Here is a 19,858-nt window from a genome sequence, read left to right on the forward strand (position 1 = left end):
GGCTTGAATGTTTATGTGTATATTATGAACACTCAACAAAGAGAATACAAGAATAAATAGAACATCTAGAACTAGATAAAGACTGCTAGGTTAAAACGAGATTAAGGACCTAGCAGGTAAAACCTAAGGATATACATTGAGAGGCTAAATATTGTAAAGTCACTAATCAGCCAATTTTAGCAGAAAAAGGAACTGAGATTGCTGAGATTGCAGCTGGCTTGCTGCTGATCAGACAATGCATCATTAATGGTTGAAACAATCACTTCTCTTCATCTTTTATATATAATTGTGTGTGTGTGTATATGTATATATGTATATCCTGCAGAAGGAAGAATGGCTAGTTTTTAGTCTCTCTAAATTTCACTTTTGAATCTGACACCTGGGTTTTGTTCTTTAATTTATAGTTCCTGTTGATTTGTATACCATGGAGATCTTCCATGGAGGTTATTTCAAGAAATGCAGCTGCATCAATAAGTGATTAAACCAAGTCTCTCTCTATTTTAATATGATATTACTCGTTGACAACCTAGGGTGCATCATCTTCACAACCCACCCAATGTAGTCAAAATCCTTCAAGTTTTGCAGCAAGTTGTGCAATAAGGGTTGTGATAAATGGAGCTCAAAGGGAAGGAAAGGGTTCCACAAGGGCTGCTGCAAATGGTGCTCAACTAGTGATGCATCACAACTTCAGAGTCAACTTTTCATCTGAATATGCTGGTTTTTAAATAGACTTTAGTTATGTAATAGTTATCTTTCGGCTTTGTTTTATTTATGGACAACTAGTTTTTCAACTATTCTGAATATTGATATAACATCTTTTGTTAGGGTATCCTGATGACACATGATATTGATATTTGTTCATCATCTTTTGCTAATGAAATACCAAGTTGCTAATAGCTTAATTGAGATCTTTTTCTTTTCTTCTCTGTTGGTCTGACATGTTTTTCTCTTTTATTCACATCTTTTTTTGGTCCAATAGGTTCTTCTCTTTTTTGAACAATTGATAGATTTTTCTCTTGATCAAAGTTTAATAGATTTCACCTCTGAAACATTGAAAACTTTAATACATATCGAAGGCAAATCTTGAGAATAGCTAGTCTTCAAAATTGAATATCTGGAGGGAAAACATTTTGGCGGGAAATTTGATTCAGGTTAGGACTAAGGGAAGGGTTAAAATATCATTTGCCCTTTTTGTGGAACCCACGAATGAAACCACGTCATTCAATTAGACGAAGGGGTCGGGCTGATAGCAAAATATGAGTTCGGGGATCACTTTGATCGATTTTAAAGATCATTGACCAAATTGACCTTACCATAAGAGTTTAGGGACTGTTCGTGAATTTTCTTCCAATATATATGCATGTGAATCCTATATATGCATCTTTTCAATATTGACATACACCATATATACTTCACACAATCATAGAATACAAAGCTAACGCGGTAGGCGACACTACTCATAGAAATGATTCAAGTTTCACTACCGTAGCACCGAAATTGTTTTTGGGTAATGTTGATCATATAATTTAAAATCTTGATACGTACGAATATAAAAAAAATGGTGTAAGTTTGTATATGATAACTCAATCGATTATTATTTTTATATAGTCTGTTTTCGGACATTTGAATGGCCCTCCAAAGTCTAAAGGCCTTTATCAATTACAGACACTGAACATATGTTTCCCTTTCATGGAATTATATTTCTCCATTACGAAGTACGAACTACAAATTAAGCAACGTAGCCTTCAATGTCAGATGATTCAAAAGTCTTTCACTCTTTTGCAACAAAGCATATTGATCAACCACTTTCACTCTCTACGATCCTTTATATTGAAAAGATGAACTATATACAAAGTAGGGAGCTGAAATTTACGCTCACAAAAATCTCTAATATATCCACACTCCATCATATTCTTATTTGGCTAAAATTTATATAAAAAAGCTTGAGTGAGTAAAGACAAATTTTAAGTTACTTAAAAAAAACATGGTGTGAATTATAAATAGATGAGCGTAAATTTCAAGTCCCATGCATAAAATATCTTCATTACGGTCTTTGATGAATAAAATTTGCCGGGGGCGGCTGTGATTGATCAATCTCTTTCGTCTTTTTCTCTCGACAAGTTGATATGATTATGATAAGGACTAGTACGTTTCTGAAACTGACTTTGATAATATATAGATACCGAATTGATAGAAGGGGATTGTAGGAGTCGAGAATTCCTCGAATCTCCTTGGCGTTAGGATCCGAAAATGTATGATATTTACTCAAGACATTTCACATATGAATTATATTGATTATACTCTATGCATGAATGCGTGACTAATATAATATAATTAATTAATTACAACATAAGTACAGTAATTGGATTAATTTTCACAAGATTCTTCTCCCATTTGGGCACTCTGTGACTCTGCATGAAGTAAAGACAGCAATACTAAATATCATCGTGAATCTCTATACGTCCCCAGTGGCAGCCACGAAAGAGAGACGTTTAGGTCATCAAGCACATGTGTCACTCGCTATCAATTCAACATGAATGGTATCAATTCAACGTTATAGAATTTTCCTGAATGGTAGTGGGCAGTACGTAATGGCTGTCCTTATAATCGGCCGGCCTGGACCCATCTTCTACTTGGAAGTTGGAATCTTTCTCTCCTAACCCTTATCTCTCCCTCTCTGATACCACAAACCCTTAACCTTTGTTATCTACGATCACACTCAACACTCTGAAACAGTGACTGCGATATGGAAACCCCAATCTTCTTCCGCCTCTTCTTTCTCTCCCTCTGTGTCGGTCTCGTCCTCCTCTTCACTTGGTCTCACCTCCCTTCCGGACCCGACCTCCTTGACTGCACCACCAACCCTGCATGGTGCACCTCCAAGAACCGCTTCCAATCCAAGCAACCAACCCACCTCAAAAGCAGCCGCCACAACCCAACGCGCCGCCGCAGCCACGCCTCCGACACACCCCACCACCCACTAGACCCGCTCACTGTACAAGAGATCAACAAAATCAAAACCATCCTCTCCTCCCACCCCATTTTCTCAAGCTCTGCTGGCTACGCGCTTCACTCCATCGAACTCGAGGAGCCGGAGAAGCCTCTCGTCCTGAAATGGAAAAAGGGCGACCCGCTGTTCCCCCGGAAGGCCTCCGTCGTCGCACGTGTGAAAGGTGAGTCGCTCGTGTCGACCGTCGACTTGGCCACCAGCGAGATGACCGTGCACCAGACCGGTTCCCACTCCGGTTATCCCATGATGACCATGGAGGACATGACCACGGCCACGTGGGCCCCGCTGGTGGACGCCACGTTCAACCGGACGATCATCGAGCGAGGGGTTGATCTGACGGACCTGGCTTGCCTGCCGATTTCGACGGGGTGGTACGGTAAGACGGAGGAGAACAGGAGGCTGATTAAGGTGCAGTGCTACTCCATGAAGGACACGGTGAACTTCTACATGAGGCCAATCGAAGGCTTGACCGTGCTCCTTGACTTGGACACCAAACAAGTGGTGGAGATTTCAGATAAGGGCGCCAACATTCCGATACCGAATGCCGCCAACACGGACTATAGGTACTCCGCTCAGAAGCACAACCAAGTTATCAAGCTACTAAAGCCAATATCAATAGAGCAACCCGAGGGCCCGAGTTTTACTGTAGAGGATGACCACTTGGTTAAGTGGGCAAACTGGGAATTTCACGTGAAGCCTGACGCCAGGGCGGGCGTGATCGTGTCTCAGGCGAAGGTCCGAGACCCTGGTACGGGGGAGTTGAGGGATGTCATGTACAAGGGGTTCACTTCCGAGTTGTTTGTGCCTTACATGGACCCTACCGATGCTTGGTACTTCAAGACTTATATGGACGCGGGTGAATACGGGTTCGGGTTGCAGTCTATGCCTCTCGAACCCTTAAATGACTGCCCGCGTAATGCTCAATATATAGATGGGGTGTTTGTGGCGGCCGACGGAACACCTTATGTCCGATCTAATATGATATGCATATTTGAGAGCTATGCGGGTGATATCGGGTGGCGCCACACAGAGAGCCCCATAACAGGCATGGAGGTAAGTAACTTGATCGTGTAAATGTGACATAAATTAAATCTAATTATATTTATGTATAGTAGAAATGTTTTAGTTTACATCGATCTAGAACTAATAAATAGTGTACTATCCTAAGTAGGATTAGGAGATATATAGGGTTTGTTTATAGTGCACGGATGCATTCTATGCATTTGAAATCATTTATTTGGAACACATGCCCCATGAGTAGCCAATTCCACCCAGATTTGTTGATCTATGGGTTTATGATTCAAATGTCTAATTATTTTCACAGGTTAGAGAGGTAAGGCCAAAAGTAACGTTAGTGGTAAGGATGGCGGCATCAGTTGCTAACTATGACTATATTGTCGACTGGGAGTTTCAAACAGATGGACTAATCAGAATTAAGGTTAGTGACGATCACTTTGCTTCATAAAAATTTAAAAGCCAATCTTGTTTGCTCCTTTGTTAATTACCCAATATATCTGAAAAATAAACAGGTTGGACTGAGTGGCATTTTGATGGTGAAAGGCACACCCTATCAGAACGTGAACCAAGTCTCTGGCCAAGAAAGCCTCTACGGCACACTTTTATCTGAAAACGTTATAGGAGTTATTCATGATCATTACATCACATTTCACCTTGATATGGACGTGGACGGCTCTGAAAATTCGTTTGTGAAAGTGAATCTCCAAAGAGAGCAAAATTCTCCTAGTGAGTCACCAAGGAAAAGCTTTTTGAAAGCTGTTAGAAATGTGGCTAAAACGGAGAAGGATGCACAAGTTAAGCTAAAACTCTATGACCCGTCTGAGTTCCATGTGATCAATCCGTCGAAAAAGACCAGGGTTGGGAACCCCGTCGGTTATAAAGTAGTTCCCGGTGGCACTGCTGCTAGCTTGCTTGATCTTGATGATCCTCCTCAAAAGAGGGGTGCTTTCACGAACAATCAAATATGGGTTACACAGTACAACCGGAGCGAGCAGTGGGCCGGTGGGTTGTTCGTCTACCAGAGCCAAGGTGAAGATACCTTAGCTGTGTGGTCTAATAGGTACGTCACACACCTTTGTCTGTACCAATTTCTGATTACGTACATAGTATCATACTAAACAAATACATTAATTGGCTTCATTGAATTAATCTGTAGGGATCGAGAAATTGAGAATAAGGACATTGTGGTTTGGTACACATTAGGGTTTCATCACATACCATGTCAAGAAGACTTCCCCATAATGCCTACAGTATCAGCAAGCTTCGATCTAAAGCCTGTAAATTTCTTTGAGAGCAACCCCATCCTTCGGACTCCGCCTAATGTTGAGACGGATCTGCCTGTTTGTGTGGCTGCTGCTACTTCTTAGCGAATGCATTCCATGTTCTCATGTGGAACTTGAGTCCTCGGACGTTGGTCAATTCGATCGCATAAGCTATTTCTGGTAGAGTTTGAGTTTTCTGTGCATGCTTGGGCTGGCTGGGCTGGGCTGGGCTGATATCTAATCACAACTTGTAGGACAGCAAGCAAACCCGAAAAATAAAAAGAATTATATAGGGTCATCAGCCAGTAATCAATTAGCTTTAGTTAATTACTTAATTTGCTAGGTAGTATAAGCATTGGTGATCGAACTGATCGAGCAACTTGACCAAATGAAAAATTATTATATATACCCGGTACATAATTCACGTGAGGTATTTCTGTTTGTTTCTAAATGATTATTCATTTTTAAATTATATTTTATATTTTTCATCGCGTACATATTTACTACATTATGGAGTTATATAATTGACTGAGTACATCATATAGCTGTATCACGTGGTGTTTCGGGTACATAAAATAATTATTCCAATGTATTTTGTAAAAAGTAACTAGTTTGTGGAAATTGAATCAAAGATTCCAATAGTCTTTACCCTAGCTTATATAACTAGCTAGAAATTATAATAAACATCTTCGTTTTTATATGTTTGATTAGCTTCGTGAGTTGATAAGATATTCCCCATTAAAAAAAAAAGGGGTATAATTAGAGAGTTGGTGCATGGTGGAGAGCAGTCTGAAAATGGTTGTGCGAATATATTACTATGACGTCGTTCCTGAAAAGCTCAGCACAAGAGAACAAATATGCCGAATAAAAATTAAAACGATCGTTCACAAACTCAAAACGTTGTGCCATTTTTGGTCCGCTCGATTTTGTATGTATATATATAAATCCAAGAAGTACTACTGTATATTACTCTGTCTTCATGGAAACTCGAAATTTCTTCAGCTTTTTGTTTCTGTCTATCTGCGTTGCGCTTCTGCTCCTCTTCACTTGGGGTCACCTCCCTTACGCACCACCGTACGCGGCTGAGCTTCTCAATTGCATGATCAACTCAGCATGGTGTGCCTTCTTTTGCATTGTTCTGAAATTGTGGCTTTAGGAAAATGAGTTTGTCTTATATTTTCTCATTCATTCTCGCCTTGGGCCGGTACCCTTGATGAAATGTTTAATGGTGTTGGTGTTTCAGCGTTCCTAAAACCTAAACGTCGACTTTGGTTTCTAGTCTCCTGTAATCTAATTTGGTTTATTTGGATTATTAGGAATCTGGTGCATTTCGAAAGTAAGATTTTTGTGTTAGAAGCCCAACGTTATCTCTTAGAATTGTTCAGAGAGTCTGCTCTGCACTCTTTTCATCCTTGTAAGAGGCATCACGATATGTCTATTTTCTCTATTCTTGGTATCTCACAACTGTCTTCCAATGCTACCAGTTTCATCCCGTTATTTAATTAAGAGTTTCTTAGCTGAGAGTTTGCTATTTGCTAGAGGTTTTTTTATATATGGTTTTGTATGGGTGAGTGTACACATGCCAGATTGAGCTTTTGTTTATCCTATTTGTTTGAGTTTATCCGACATAAGAGGTCATGTTCTTTTGTCCCCCTTATTTGTTAAATAAATAATTAAATAAAAAAAGCATGGTGTGCCTCCAAAAACCGCTTTCAGTCCAGTGTCCATAGCCACATCTAAACAAAAACCACCGCAGCCACGCCTCCGACACTCCCCACCACCCTCTCGACCCCCTGGAAACAAGCGAGGTTTCCGTACACAAGACCGTTATTCACTCCGGCTATCCCATGCTGACCATCGAGGAGATAACAACGGCGAGCTGGGTACCACTTTCGAGTGCGAAGTTCAACCGCAAGATCATCCAGCGCGGCGTTGATCTGACGAACCTTGCATGCTCGTCAGGGTGGTTTATTGTATGAATAACGACTGTATATCTAGCATTTACAATTGTGATCCAGACTAGCATTTCTCGTTTCATGACTTTCATCTGTAGCCTGAAATATAGAGAAGAAGTCCAATCAAATAGCAACATCAACAATACCACAATAGAAGATATACGACCCGATTAAAAGAGATAGGGAGTCAACATATAGAACACAGATGATTTGATGACTGGATCAGACTGGATATATATATATATATATATATATATATATATATATATATATATATATATATATATATATGAAGGATCGAGAGTGGACGTATGTAATTCCGGCGACCGGCGACGCGCAACGATGGCGCGGATCGTATCGGCTGTGCTCCCCCTCCCAACACTTCTGTATGTGCTGGCTGAAGCTCCATTGCCGTCCCACGGCGGCCGGAATTTGTAGAATTTCCATAAACTTGGAATTTCTGTAAATTTGCAGATTTCAGCCGCCATGGGCCAACGATGGAGAGCCGGCCAGCACAGACATGAGCACTGGAAGGGGGAGTACGGTCAGCACAATCCACCGTCGTTGCGCATTGCCGGAATCACTGACGCATTCGTACGGACTGTCTGCTCTCGATCCGGCCTGTATATGTATATATATTGTTATTTTGAGCAACTACATACTTAAGGATCAATAAACATATGGTTGTAATATTATAGATGACTTGATGCATAACAAATTAACCACACACACTCCTCATGTCTGGTTATTTTGTCAATTAGTTCCTAGTTTAATTAAGGGTTCCGGTGATTATCTGTTTAGAGAATGCTATAGTTGTGTACATTTCTTCTAGTTAATATAATTTTAGGTTTACCAAAATAAGGAACTTACTCTCAACCAGATAGATGCCTAGCTTCTGGTTAATATATAGTTGAAGAATCATATATAGGTGGTCACTAATTAACAAGCTAATTAAGTTTTTCTACATATAGGTATATCCTTCCCCTTAAAAAGCCAAGATCTCAACTTTCATTTTCAAAAGAAGATGAAAAATGGAAGGTTATCGGGTCTATGTTTTTGTTCTATCGTTGGCTGTGTTCCTATTATTTGACCAATTAAGACCATGCACAGCCGCCAGATCGGTTCCAAGCCAGGCAAACACCGATTACATTAAATCATCATGCAAAGCTTCAAGGTATCCCGACTTGTGCTACAACTCTCTGCAAATGTATGCAACCGAAATCAAGACATCCCCCAAAACACTCGCACTTACCGCCCTCAATGTGACCCTTGAACTCACTAAACAATCTCAAACTGGAGTAAATCGTCTTGCAGAAACTAGAGGTTTGAGCTCTGTGGAGAATAAAGCCATGGGCGACTGTGTGAAGCAGCTCAAGGCCACCGAGAAGGAGCTCCAAAGTTCTAAAAGCGAATTGGCTCTCATAGTCGTCCCTGCTAATTCTAGGCTACAAATAAGTAACGTTCAAACTTGGGTTAGTGCTGCATTAACGGATGCGAGCACTTGCACGGATGATTTTGCTGATCGTAAATTGAATGGACAAGTAGAGATTGATACAGCCAATTACGTTAAGAAAGTTGAAAGTATGATAAGTATCGCTTTAACATTTATCAACAGCTACGCCACATCAAGTTAAACCTGCCATACCATAGAATTTTCGGAAATAAATGTGAGGTCACTTCATTATCATTATATGAATCGAATTTGAGGTCTTCATTATCATTAAATGAATCATGAATAAATTTAGACTCAATTGGACCCCAAAAAATAAAATATGTGTAACACACCCGGAATAATAATTCAGACACTCCCAATTATTGTTTTTATTATAATATTATTTATATTGTAATGGATAATTGTACAATAGATCATTTCATACTGCAAGTTTATATATAGAGTGAAGCAATTCAAGAGATTTAACTAAGCATATAGCTCCAAGTTAGATAACCTGGGTTTTGGTACAGCAATCAACGGAGTCACCTTCTTAGTCACAAACCCGAATTTGTCCGAAAGGTCAACCTTCGTATTGTCAGGCAAACTCCACTCGAATGAATGCAAGAACGAAGCCAACACATAGATTAACAGCCTCTCTGCCAAGGGAATCCCAGCACATATTCTTCTCCCGGAACCAAATGGAAGAAACTGAAACTTATTGCCCAAGTAATCAAAGCTGTTATTAGGGTCGGTGTTTAGGAACCTCTCTGGTCTAAATTCCAAGGGATTGGCCCAAACGCTAGGGTCTCTATGAATGGACCACATATTCAGAAAAACTCTCGAACCTTTGGGAATGTGACAGCCACCAATAGTGGTGGATTGGCTAGGGCAGCGCGGTGGTAGAAGGGTCCCTGCTGGGTGCAATCGGGAGGTTTCTTTAATTCCGGCATCTAAATATTTCAATTTCGGCAAATGAAAGTCTTCAACAAAGTTGTTCATCCCCACAATTTCTGTTAGTTCTTCTTGGACCTTTCTCATTTTATCCGGATGCTGCAAAAGCTCAGCCATTGTCCATTCTATAGTTATTGCTGTGGTATCGGTTCCTCCCACCACAATGTCCTGTGTAATTTACAAAATACGAGTGCAAATGAATTAGTGAAATAGCTAGAAACAAAAACCGAACGATCCTTTTGAGACTGTACGTATTGAGGTAAATTATTACGTATATAGAGAACAACAAAAATCAAAGTATTAGAAGTGATTGATTTAAAGTGTTTTTGGGTATAGATTTTTCTAATTGTCTATGTTATTATTTGCGAGTACTATATATATATATATATGCTCCTAACTTCTAATTAATAACAAATTGCTTCCACTGAAAGCCTGAAAGGTGTTTGTATACGTAGCCTCAGGAAAACATACGAAGTTGTCCCTCAACTTCGATAGAACTAGGAGCGCGCAGTACAAGAAAAAAGAAAAATATGGAATGTAACTCGAAGCAATTTGTAGACAACATACCGTGAGCAAGGCCTTCATTTGCTGTATTGTAAGCGATGCTTCACTTTCTTGATGATTATTATTCTCCAAGAGAAACTGCAGAAAGCCCTTCCTTCCATGGTCTTCTGGCACTCGCTCATTTTTAGCCTTATTCATCTCCTCTTCTATGGCCAAATCGAAAATATTATCCGTTACTGACAGAAGTTTCTTTGCTCGACTCCCAATTCCCTGTAGATCAAATCTAGCAAGCGCAGGAAAAAAGTCCGAGACGTTTGGTTGCTCAAGTAACTCGACCATTTCCTCCACCACCTTCCTGAATTCGGATGCAACATCAGATTTCTTCTCTCCTTGTAGAGTCCCACCCCATAACATGCGCATGGTTATGTTGATGGTCGTGGAAAATGCAAATTCTCCCATATCAATTGGGGTGCCAATTTTGTCTCTAAAAATATGACCAGTTGACTTCACTACCTCTTCTTTCCTCAGAGCATAGCAACCGTCAAGGTTGGTTTTGCTTAGCATCTGGCTCACGAGCACCTTGCGCATCCTCCTCCAATCTGGACCGTGGCCGAAGACTATATCCGATCCTCCATGTGAAAGAATTCGTGCTGCAACAGTAAGGTCTCGGTAGGCAAATATTGCGTCTTGATCACGAACCACTTCTTTCACAAGGGATGGTGAGCTGACCACAATACCTAGTTTGGTACCGAGTTGGAGCTTGTAAATCGGGCCATAAATTCTTGACAAGTCTGTGAACTGGTGGTGAAGGTTGGAACGTAAAAATGGAAGGTAACCAAGTAGTGGAACACCATGAGGACCTGGTGGCAATGGAGCGTGTTTCGGGTTCCTTGAGTGCTTGATCCAAGTCCGGAAGGACCAGAAACTAACAGGTGCCAAGATAATGAGGAAGATGGTGAGAGCTTCTCTGAGATCTTCATACTTCAAACTGCTGCTAGCATCCCACATGGATGGCAACATGTGGCACAACTGTAGGCACTAAACAAGTTAGAGAATGAATGAAGTTGGAGACTTTCGTTGGTTTCTTCGATCAATATTTATAAGGAAACAAATTTGTCATCCAATCCTATCGTGCATACTCCATGCCTACACAAAAAATGATAAGTACCATTTTTCTTAACAAATTTATAATTATGGTTATCATAAAAGACACTTGTAATTTATTTATGAGGTGTGCACAGTAAGAGTGAGCGAAAAATTTATTTCCATATTTATAGCCACAATCACGGTTGAATTAATTAATGATGCATTATACGACTATTATATGTATTTATACATGTTCATTGGATACAAGATCATTGAATTTAAAGGTCAGCGTTGTCGGTTCAAGTGGCTGGAATCTATTTCTTAAACTTCTCTGAGTTCTCTCACTCACATTTTCCTTTTCTCATGTGGGTTTTGGTCTGATCGATTTTGATTTTTATGGGGAAATATCCTCCTCAAACCCTAGGTTCGACAAATCTTCCGATTTAGGGAATACAATTGATGTCTTAGGCTTTGCATGGGTTGGTTTTGCTAAAATTAGGGTTTGGGGAGTTATATTTTTGTCTTGTATTTGGTTCTAGTCATGTTCAGTACTTGTTCTGGACGATTTTCAGACTTTTAATTTATTGAATAACTTCTATCGGTGCTTTGTGTGCATCTATTTTTTCCTTGAAAACGTAGTAGGTTAAATAACTTTTAGGGTGGCTTGTCATTATAATTGCTTGATCTTTCATCTTTGCACGTAGTTGTTATGGCATTATTGCGGAATGAATGCGATTCATTGTCAATTTCTCATTAGAAAAATAAAAAGTCAGCTGCCGTTATTTTATTGAGTTCTTCTTATGCGATTATAAATAAAGGGCCGGGGGTACAAGAGCACTAGAGTACCGGACTATCTGGTCTAGGGATGATAATGATCAGGGGATTGAAAAACCTTATTCATACCTGAGTTCATTTGTATTTTCATACCCGCCACAATCCCTGTAATAGGATAATTGGGATTCCCCGTACCCATAACCATACCTGTTAGTGATTAAGTTCTCATACCTGTCTCATTACTCGTTAATAATACTTTATTTCAATATTAAAAAAAATTCTTATATACGAAAATGTAAAAGGGCAAAAAGTCAAATATCATAATAAAATAATCTCCTTACCTTTTTTTGAATGAATAATCTCCTTAGTCTTTACTTTAATTCAACAAAAAAAATACAAATCTTGTTAAGGATACAAGTCATAGAATAATAATAATACTCGTTTTCAAAAATATAATAATAATATTAAAAAGTCTGCATACAAATAAAATTCCAATATCATGTGCTTAATCCTCATGTTTCATTAATATTTTTCTATTTATTTAATTTATCTATTAATTTATTTGAGTAAATATATTAATTAATTATATTAAAATATATAATATATTATTGGGTGGGTATGGTGATGGGGATGAAAATACAATCCACATACCCATTACCCGGTTTTATCCGAAACACTCCCTTATTAAGGTCGAATACCTGTGGGTATCCTGCCCATTAGGTATTATTGTCATCACATTCTGGTCCAATTCTTATATTAGACTAGAAATTTTGCAACGGGAAACTTATAACCTGGACCAGTGGTACATTATTCTTCTCCTACGTACAATTATATTCTTGGTACAATCTTCTTCTACAATTATGTTCAAGACGCAAACGTAGAACAAGATATTAAGATCCTAAGTTCTCACGATGTCAACTTCTCCTAGATGGTCGATGGATCAATTGAAACTAGAGTTAAAAAAAAGGGAGTTGGCACTTAGGCCTAGGGGTGGTAATGGTACACAATTTCATTCCAACCAATTCATATACCAACCGTACTAAATATATTGGTATACCACTAAATTGGTACATGGTACACGGTACAGTATACCGTACCATACTTCATAAGATGGTTGGTAGGTGGTACAAATTTTTCGTGTACCATGGTATGCCGTACCAACCGAAATAGAATTTTTATGAAAAAAACCCTAATATATGCATCCATGATGAGTCGAAATTAGTCTTCTTCCATTCAAATTGAAGCCAACTACCACTAGGTTATCATTGCAATCACAACAACTCATGCTAAACAATATATATATTCTTAAAAACTATATGTATCGATAAATATTTCAGCCGTAGATATAGTGAAAAACAAATCTCAACCGTAGATTTTTGTTAAATTTATAATTTTTGGACTTTAACATGTTTAATTTATGACTTTGTACTTGGTAATTTGGTTGAATTTGTATAAAACTTTGTATTTATGTTGTTATTTGCTATTACTTATTTAGATTGTACCTCTCAATTTTTGGGCCATAAACATATTGATAGAAGCTCATTACCAACCGTACCAACCGAGTATCAATTAGTTGGTAACTTGGTATACCAATGTTATTGGTTGGTTTAAATAATGAATTTTTCATACTATTTATATGTTGGTTGGTACATGGTATTGGAAAAATGAGGTTGGTATACATACCAATCCACCCCTAGTTAGGCCTCCTCTCCAAATTTATCCATTAATTTTCCAGTTTTATCCCTATTCCCGTATTCCGCAACAGTCACTTGCATCTCTCATAAAAACCAATAATTATTCACTAACACCCTTAATATTCGTCAATAAGACGTGTCAATTATGAGGTGAAATCAAACCTAACAGTAGACATAATTATAAGAATCCACATTGCAACAATAATTAAGATCAAATTGAGATTCACATAACGTGTGGGAGAACATGCATGCATCTCAATATCTCATGATCTCTTAGAAAAGTTCTTTGAATGTTTGGAAATAGTTTTAGGTCTTACGGTTCTTAAATCGGTTAAATTTATTGTCATCTCTCTAAGGTCATATCTAATTTTATTCAAACTTGTACTCTAAGAATAATATTTCTAATTTTATTCATAAATATTGGGAAGTTTAAGTGCTAAAATGGGAGATATGAATATTATGAGTGTGCGTTTTTTCCCAGCTAATATTATGTTATGTTTAAAATTAAATTTTTAAATTTGTGATGTTAAAGCCGCCAAATTTATATCAAATAATGCAGTGACAAACTGACATTATTAATGTGGCATTTTTATTTCTGTTTTAAATATGATGGACACCTTCACATCAAATGCCGATTAGTGATTGCGTGATTTGACTTAAATCATGGCTATATGTGTTCATCTTATCTTATCTCCATTCACATTCGACTCTATTACTTAGGATTCAAATAAGGCGTCTTGCTAAGCTCAACGCTACTACATGGAGGCGTCGGATTTCCTTTGAGGGATGATTTTCTCTGAAAGAGGCTGTGCGTGCCTGATGTCAATTAATGTTACAGCACTTTCAGCAAGACAAGACATTTTAACTGGTTATGCACGTAATCTCTTGGTGAAATTCAAAGGCAAAAATTACCAAACCGCAGACATTTATATTAGTACATGCTAGCGCTCACAGATTGACTCGATGTCTCCAATCTCGATCTTAACCGTTACCTACGTGTTGGTAGTTTTTATTTATCATTCATGCATCACCGCCTCGCCTGCGTGGAATGCTAGTATATGAATTAGTACGTATCCTAGTAGTCTAGTACTAATTGATAAATTGTTATCCACGGCTCTGAGGATACATTCAATTCAAAACTATTAATCACAAGATGAGCGAAGTGCTGCAAACCTAAAATAATTAAATGTGAAAATAATAAAATATAAGACTAAGTCCGACTAGTATGTGCTATATACGTATCGATTTCTCCACTATGTCACCGCATTTCTAAAACAAATGGAGACACCATTAAAACAGATATTTTTACTAATTGATGTTTTGTTGAGTATTTGTTTGTCGAGACTTCTAATATTATCTCAAGTCTTTATAATTAAGGGTATAGATTTCATGTCCCCTCTTGTATTTAATAGTTTCATTAATGAATGCTTGATGGTAACCGCGCAACCTCATTCAAAGAAAACTTGAAATAAAACAATGAGTGACTAGAATGAAAAATAATTTTATTAAATGATAAGAAGACATTTATATGGGAATTACATAAGGATCCTATTAAATAAAAAATTACATAACATTCTTTATCGAGTTATGTTATATTAATGAGGACAAGATACACCAAAAATAAATGGAGAGACATGCTCATGCATGTAACAATTTTATTATTACTCATGACGATAACTATTATTGTTGTTGCACTATTGTCTTCTCAATATGAACATTGACATGAACAACATCCACCATTACAAAAGATACATGTTATAAAAAAGATCTCTCTCTAAACCCTACGCGTGTTTTGGTGTTTCGATGTCCAGTCCGACGACATGCCTCCACGGCGTAGTCATCAGACAGGCAATTGTGGTCTTTGTTGCCGGTAGATGGTGGTCCTAGAGAGAACCCAGTCAAGGTATTAGCGGCATGAAGATCAATATGTTCAGCTATGCCACCAATACATTGTCTGGTGTGTGACCGGTGGCTTTGGCTATGTATCCGATGTAGGTGTGCGGGTGGGGTGGAGATCGAGCTTGCTGGCGTGCAGATCTGATCGTTTGGATCTGGTTGTCGTTGTTTGGCTTGGTCTTGGTCCGGGGAGTGTGGTTGTGGGTTGGAGAAGCTGTGACGACGATGATGCAATGGGAACAATAACACCATGGAAAGGGGGAGGTTTGAGTGGTTGTAGTTGTCCTGATCCCGATATGGGCTTTGTGATTATCTAAAGCAAGAGTGATGGGATCGGCGATGGGGTTTTGGGCAGGCTGGCAAGAATTGGCAGCGGGATTGGTGGAGGGTCGACTGCAGATCGACGTCTTGGTGTGGTTGTCGGAATTAGGTTTGATGCTTCTTGGTATTTGGGCCGCGTACTCTATTTAGGTCCAGAATTTTTACTTTGTTTTTTATGGTTATGCTTCATGTTTTCAATAATAGCCTGCTATATGTTAGTAGGCAGAGGTAAGGTTTGGTCTGGTTTAAGCATCTCGTGTGCCCGGTTTGTCCTAGGACGGTAGCGAGTTTCTGACTTTGTGAAATGGTCGTAACCTCCTAGTGGCAAGATGAGACGCAATATCGCTGGATGGTTTTCTGTGCAGCAGCATGTTGCGAAAGTGATCTTAATTGTTCTAATGCTCTCTCGGTATTTTGTTACTTGTGCAAACACTATGAGTTTTAACTTTCCAATATGTCACTCTTGTAAAGCAAATGATGTTGCTCAGATGTCTGGTATGTCAACGCTTACTAGTTGGTGCATGTTTGAATACGTACAATTAAGAGGGGCTCCTGTTAGTCAAATTGTGTTCTTGTATCTAATTATTCGGAGTTTAGGCTTTATGTCCCTCCCTCTTTATATTTAGCCGTTTCATTAATAAAGGATTGAGGGCGGCTGCACTAGCCCTTACCTAAAAAAAATACATTTTATAGTTTTTCCCACTGAACACCTCTATCTTGGACAGCATGAAAGACAATCTGTTGCAGTAGCGCACGGCCCCAGGCTTGGAGGAGGACTTGCATCAGCTTTTGAAGCCAAACTAGCTCTGGTGTAGGAACAACAATCTCATATAATTCTGAATAAAACAAGTGGCAAAGGGAAAGAATAATTGTTAGTGCATATCTACGTAATTTTGAAAATACATAAATTTTAAAATTTATCCTTGAAATTGAAAATACTGTTATGGGAAAATTACTATTTTATCCGTGTGTGTGTCTTAGCCTTATTAAGTTTCATATTAGAGATAGATTCGAATCTCTGTAATAGATTAGGACTCCGAATTCTACGAGATTGTGGTTATGTAATGCCTATATATAGGCCCCATATAATTCAATAAAGAGACAGTTATTATCATGCACCATGTTATCACGCACTTTGCCCTAAAATCCTAAAGTTTTATAGCCCTAGAAAACATTTTTTTTTCACCGGCCTCCGGCACCTTGTCCGTTGACGCTCCTCGTCAACGAATGCCTTGCACGGCCCCACATCTTCGGTAGCCTCGTAACTCCACAAGGCCTCCGACGCATTTGTTCCTCAAAATCAACTTTTTACCCCGCAAGACCCCGCATCAAAGCATTAAAAATTTCTCCTCCCTACATATTCACGTAAGCAACGCGAACTTAACGAGCAACATCTTCACTTAAGAGAAACTACTCCCGGCTTCTCCACACTTTCAAAGGTAATTTTAATTAACGTTCCCGCTTTTGAACCTATAGATATATTATATAGAGCAATATTCGCCTGACTTCAATCTCCCGCCGTTCTTATACCGCGGATGAGGCCAAACGAGGGAACTCGCCACTCTTCTCTTTGGTCGATGATTTTCGTGTGACAGTCCTGGGGGAGTCACGATTGTTTTGAAATGGAAGTTGATCGATTTTGTGTGGTCGCCTAAGTGCACCGCTGTTTTGGGTGTGATCCTGAGTATCGCCGTTTGCATCAATTTTTCTTGTCACCATATATGTCTCCCCTTCTGATTCTTGTTACACTTGAATCTAATCGATTTCATATTTGTTTTGTAGATGTCGTCGCCATCGCGAACGGAATTTAGTCTTCTTGATCTTGAAGGAAAGAAATACCACCGTTGGATTTCCAACATGGAGCTCGCTTTTCAGAGCCGAGGGATTCAAGACATGTTTGCCGACCCTCCTACTATTTTCCCACCTATGACCAAGACTCAAGCTCTCATCTTCATGAGACGTCACATCCATGCAACTCTCAAGAGGCAATACTTAAACGTAAATACGAAAGTCTTTCTTTTCCATAAAAAAACAGAGAGAAAAAATAGTGTTGTTCAACACTCCCGTCTCTGCTCCCTGCGTGATTCTCCACTCTCTCTCACTTAATTATCTCTTAGTTGCTTAGCTCCCAAAAGAACTGGCAGCGAGTCCTTTTGAGCTCTCCATTCTCTCTGTCATCCCACTCAACTCTATTAGAATCCACTGTTGAGTTGTGCCACATTTTGGGAAGTGATCCAAAGTTCAAGAATGATATTATGAGAAAGATATGCGAAGTGATCCAAAGTTCAAGAAATTGGAATCCATTGATGAGTTGTGCCACATTTTGATTCAAACAAGGAAGTCGAAATTTTATCCCATGATTCACATATTGATTTGTCTTGTTTTGACTATTCCAGTGTCTATGACAAGCATTGTGTCACGACTCCGAATTTCAAATGATAAAAATTCGAATTCGAAGCCATGAAAACTCTAAAACAATCTCAAGTATATTGAAATCATCTTATCATAACAGTGTATCGAAACTGAGTCCACATTATGACTCAGTCGACTTGAATAATACACAACCAATGGAAATGTATAATTCACTCAATCCTCACCACAAACAGCAGTAAGAAATCTCCAACAATCTTCAGCGAAAACCCTCTAATTCTGCTAATCCACACATGTAGAACTATTTCATACACCATCGAATAGGTGCACCGGGATTGTAAATACAAACCCGGTAAGCTTTGCAGCTCGTATGAGTAACAACAATATAACTCGCATATAAATACAAAAGAAAAATACTGAAAACATTTAATTATAAATGTACTCATGAGTCACAGGACGACCTATCTGGTTGTCTCATAATATCTGAAAATATAAGTGCTCATGAGAATCGGGAAACCCATATGTTTACCGAAATACATATATAATACGGGTACTCATGAGACTCAGGTACTCATCTATTACCCCTCATGCTAGTACGCCGCCAAACATTGGGCAACCATCTGTTACCTAATATCCAAAAATATAGGTACTCATAAGCCGGTAACCCATCTGTTACCTCTCATGACAACTCAAACTAAATTCAATAATTATAATACTACTTCGATCATGATGATCATTGTGAGGTTTATTCATCTTATTTCCTGCGTGCAACTTCCACGACACTGAAAGTAATTTCCTCACTCGTTTCGTCGGTCACCTAATATCATGAAAAAATGCTTAGAAAATGATACGTAAAATATTAGGTGACGAATTCAGTACAACTAAATACTGTTCAAAAACACTGTTCATGTTTTACTAAAACGGTTCACATTTACTGTTTACATAGCACTGTTCATGAACATTGTTCACATACCTATTCATGCGGCGCCACTGTTCACCGACCACCACCAATGACCACCAAATTTCACCACCACAATCTAAATGACATTCCTAACAACTTCCTAGTTCACCATAAAGTCTAATTCAGAGCCTAAACATTTCAATTTAACAAAATCCGAAAAGCCCTAATTTAAAAACCTACGATTTTTTTTCTTTGATTCTCCTAGCACACAACGATTTGGGTTAAATCTTTTAGAGGGTTTGTAGTATGGAAGGAGACCTTCAAAATTAGACACGAATCTTACCGATTGGTTGCCGGAAGAGGGAGATCCGACGAGTTGAATTTCGGCGAAATATGTTTTTTCGGGAGAACTTCCGAGCTTCACCGCTCCCAAACGGCGGCGAGATGGTGAATGGCGCTGCCATCAATCGACAGGGGACGCAGCAACCTTTCAAACGTGATCGGTGCGCAACTCTATGGTGGCCAGACGGCGGAGATCCGGCGGCCCAAATTCGGCTGCTCGGAGAGAGAATTTCTGGATTTTTTTCGGGGTGAATAGTACTGATCCGAATTTCTGATTTTTCCCCCCTTTTTCTCTTTAATTCCCATATTTATACTATTTCCCAAAAATGTCTAAATACCTTTT

At 38.8% G+C, this 19,858-nt stretch overlaps 3 protein-coding genes across 3 annotated transcripts; 2 read left to right on the forward strand and 1 right to left on the reverse strand.

Annotated features, from left to right (window-relative positions):
* Window positions 1–2,630: 2,630 nt before the first annotated feature.
* On the forward strand, window positions 2,631–5,784 carry LOC126793471 (amine oxidase [copper-containing] gamma 2-like). Its single transcript, XM_050520006.1, has 4 exons — window positions 2,631–4,063; window positions 4,335–4,448; window positions 4,540–5,087; window positions 5,184–5,784. Exons 1-4 carry the CDS (start codon window positions 2,747–2,749, stop codon window positions 5,392–5,394), a joined length of 2,190 nt encoding a protein of 729 aa, XP_050375963.1. The 5' UTR covers window positions 2,631–2,746; the 3' UTR covers window positions 5,395–5,784.
* Window positions 5,785–8,275: 2,491 nt separating this feature from the next.
* Window positions 8,276–8,878, forward strand: LOC126795459 (pectinesterase inhibitor 7-like). Its single transcript, XM_050522297.1, has one exon. It carries the CDS (start codon window positions 8,276–8,278, stop codon window positions 8,876–8,878), a length of 603 nt encoding a protein of 200 aa, XP_050378254.1.
* A 167-nt stretch (window positions 8,879–9,045) lies between these two features.
* LOC126794720 (labd-13Z-ene-9,15,16-triol synthase, chloroplastic-like) lies at window positions 9,046–11,224 on the reverse strand. The gene is made up of 2 exons (XM_050521488.1): window positions 10,195–11,224; window positions 9,046–9,795 (listed from the first exon to the last, which is right to left on the reverse strand). Exons 1-2 carry the CDS (start codon window positions 11,149–11,151, stop codon window positions 9,163–9,165), a joined length of 1,590 nt encoding a protein of 529 aa, XP_050377445.1. The 5' UTR covers window positions 11,152–11,224; the 3' UTR covers window positions 9,046–9,162.
* Window positions 11,225–19,858: the final 8,634 nt, after the last annotated feature.

The sequence above is a fragment of the Argentina anserina genome, chromosome 5, assembly GCF_933775445.1.
Source record: "Argentina anserina chromosome 5, drPotAnse1.1, whole genome shotgun sequence".
In the NCBI taxonomy this organism is placed as follows: domain Eukaryota; kingdom Viridiplantae; phylum Streptophyta; class Magnoliopsida; order Rosales; family Rosaceae; genus Argentina; species Argentina anserina.

What these genes read in the sequence shown, in the direction of transcription:
- LOC126793471 (XM_050520006.1), top strand. Translation starts at nt 2,747, where the DNA reads ATGGAAACCCCAATCTTCTTCCGCCTCTTCTTTCTCTCCCTCTGTGTC. An exon ending in GCCCCATAACAGGCATGGAG is followed by an intron (nt 4,064 to 4,334) that starts GTAAGTAACTTG and finishes TTATTTTCACAG; the next exon opens with GTTAGAGAGGTAAGGCCAAA. An exon ending in ATGGACTAATCAGAATTAAG is followed by an intron (nt 4,449 to 4,539) that starts GTTAGTGACGAT and finishes AAAAATAAACAG; the next exon opens with GTTGGACTGAGTGGCATTTT.
- LOC126794720 (XM_050521488.1), bottom strand. Translation starts at nt 11,151, where the DNA reads ATGTTGCCATCCATGTGGGATGCTAGCAGCAGTTTGAAGTATGAAGAT. An exon ending in AAATGAAGGCCTTGCTCACG is followed by an intron (nt 9,796 to 10,194) that starts GTATGTTGTCTA and finishes TAAATTACACAG; the next exon opens with GACATTGTGGTGGGAGGAAC.
- LOC126795459 (XM_050522297.1), top strand. Translation starts at nt 8,276, where the DNA reads ATGGAAGGTTATCGGGTCTATGTTTTTGTTCTATCGTTGGCTGTGTTC.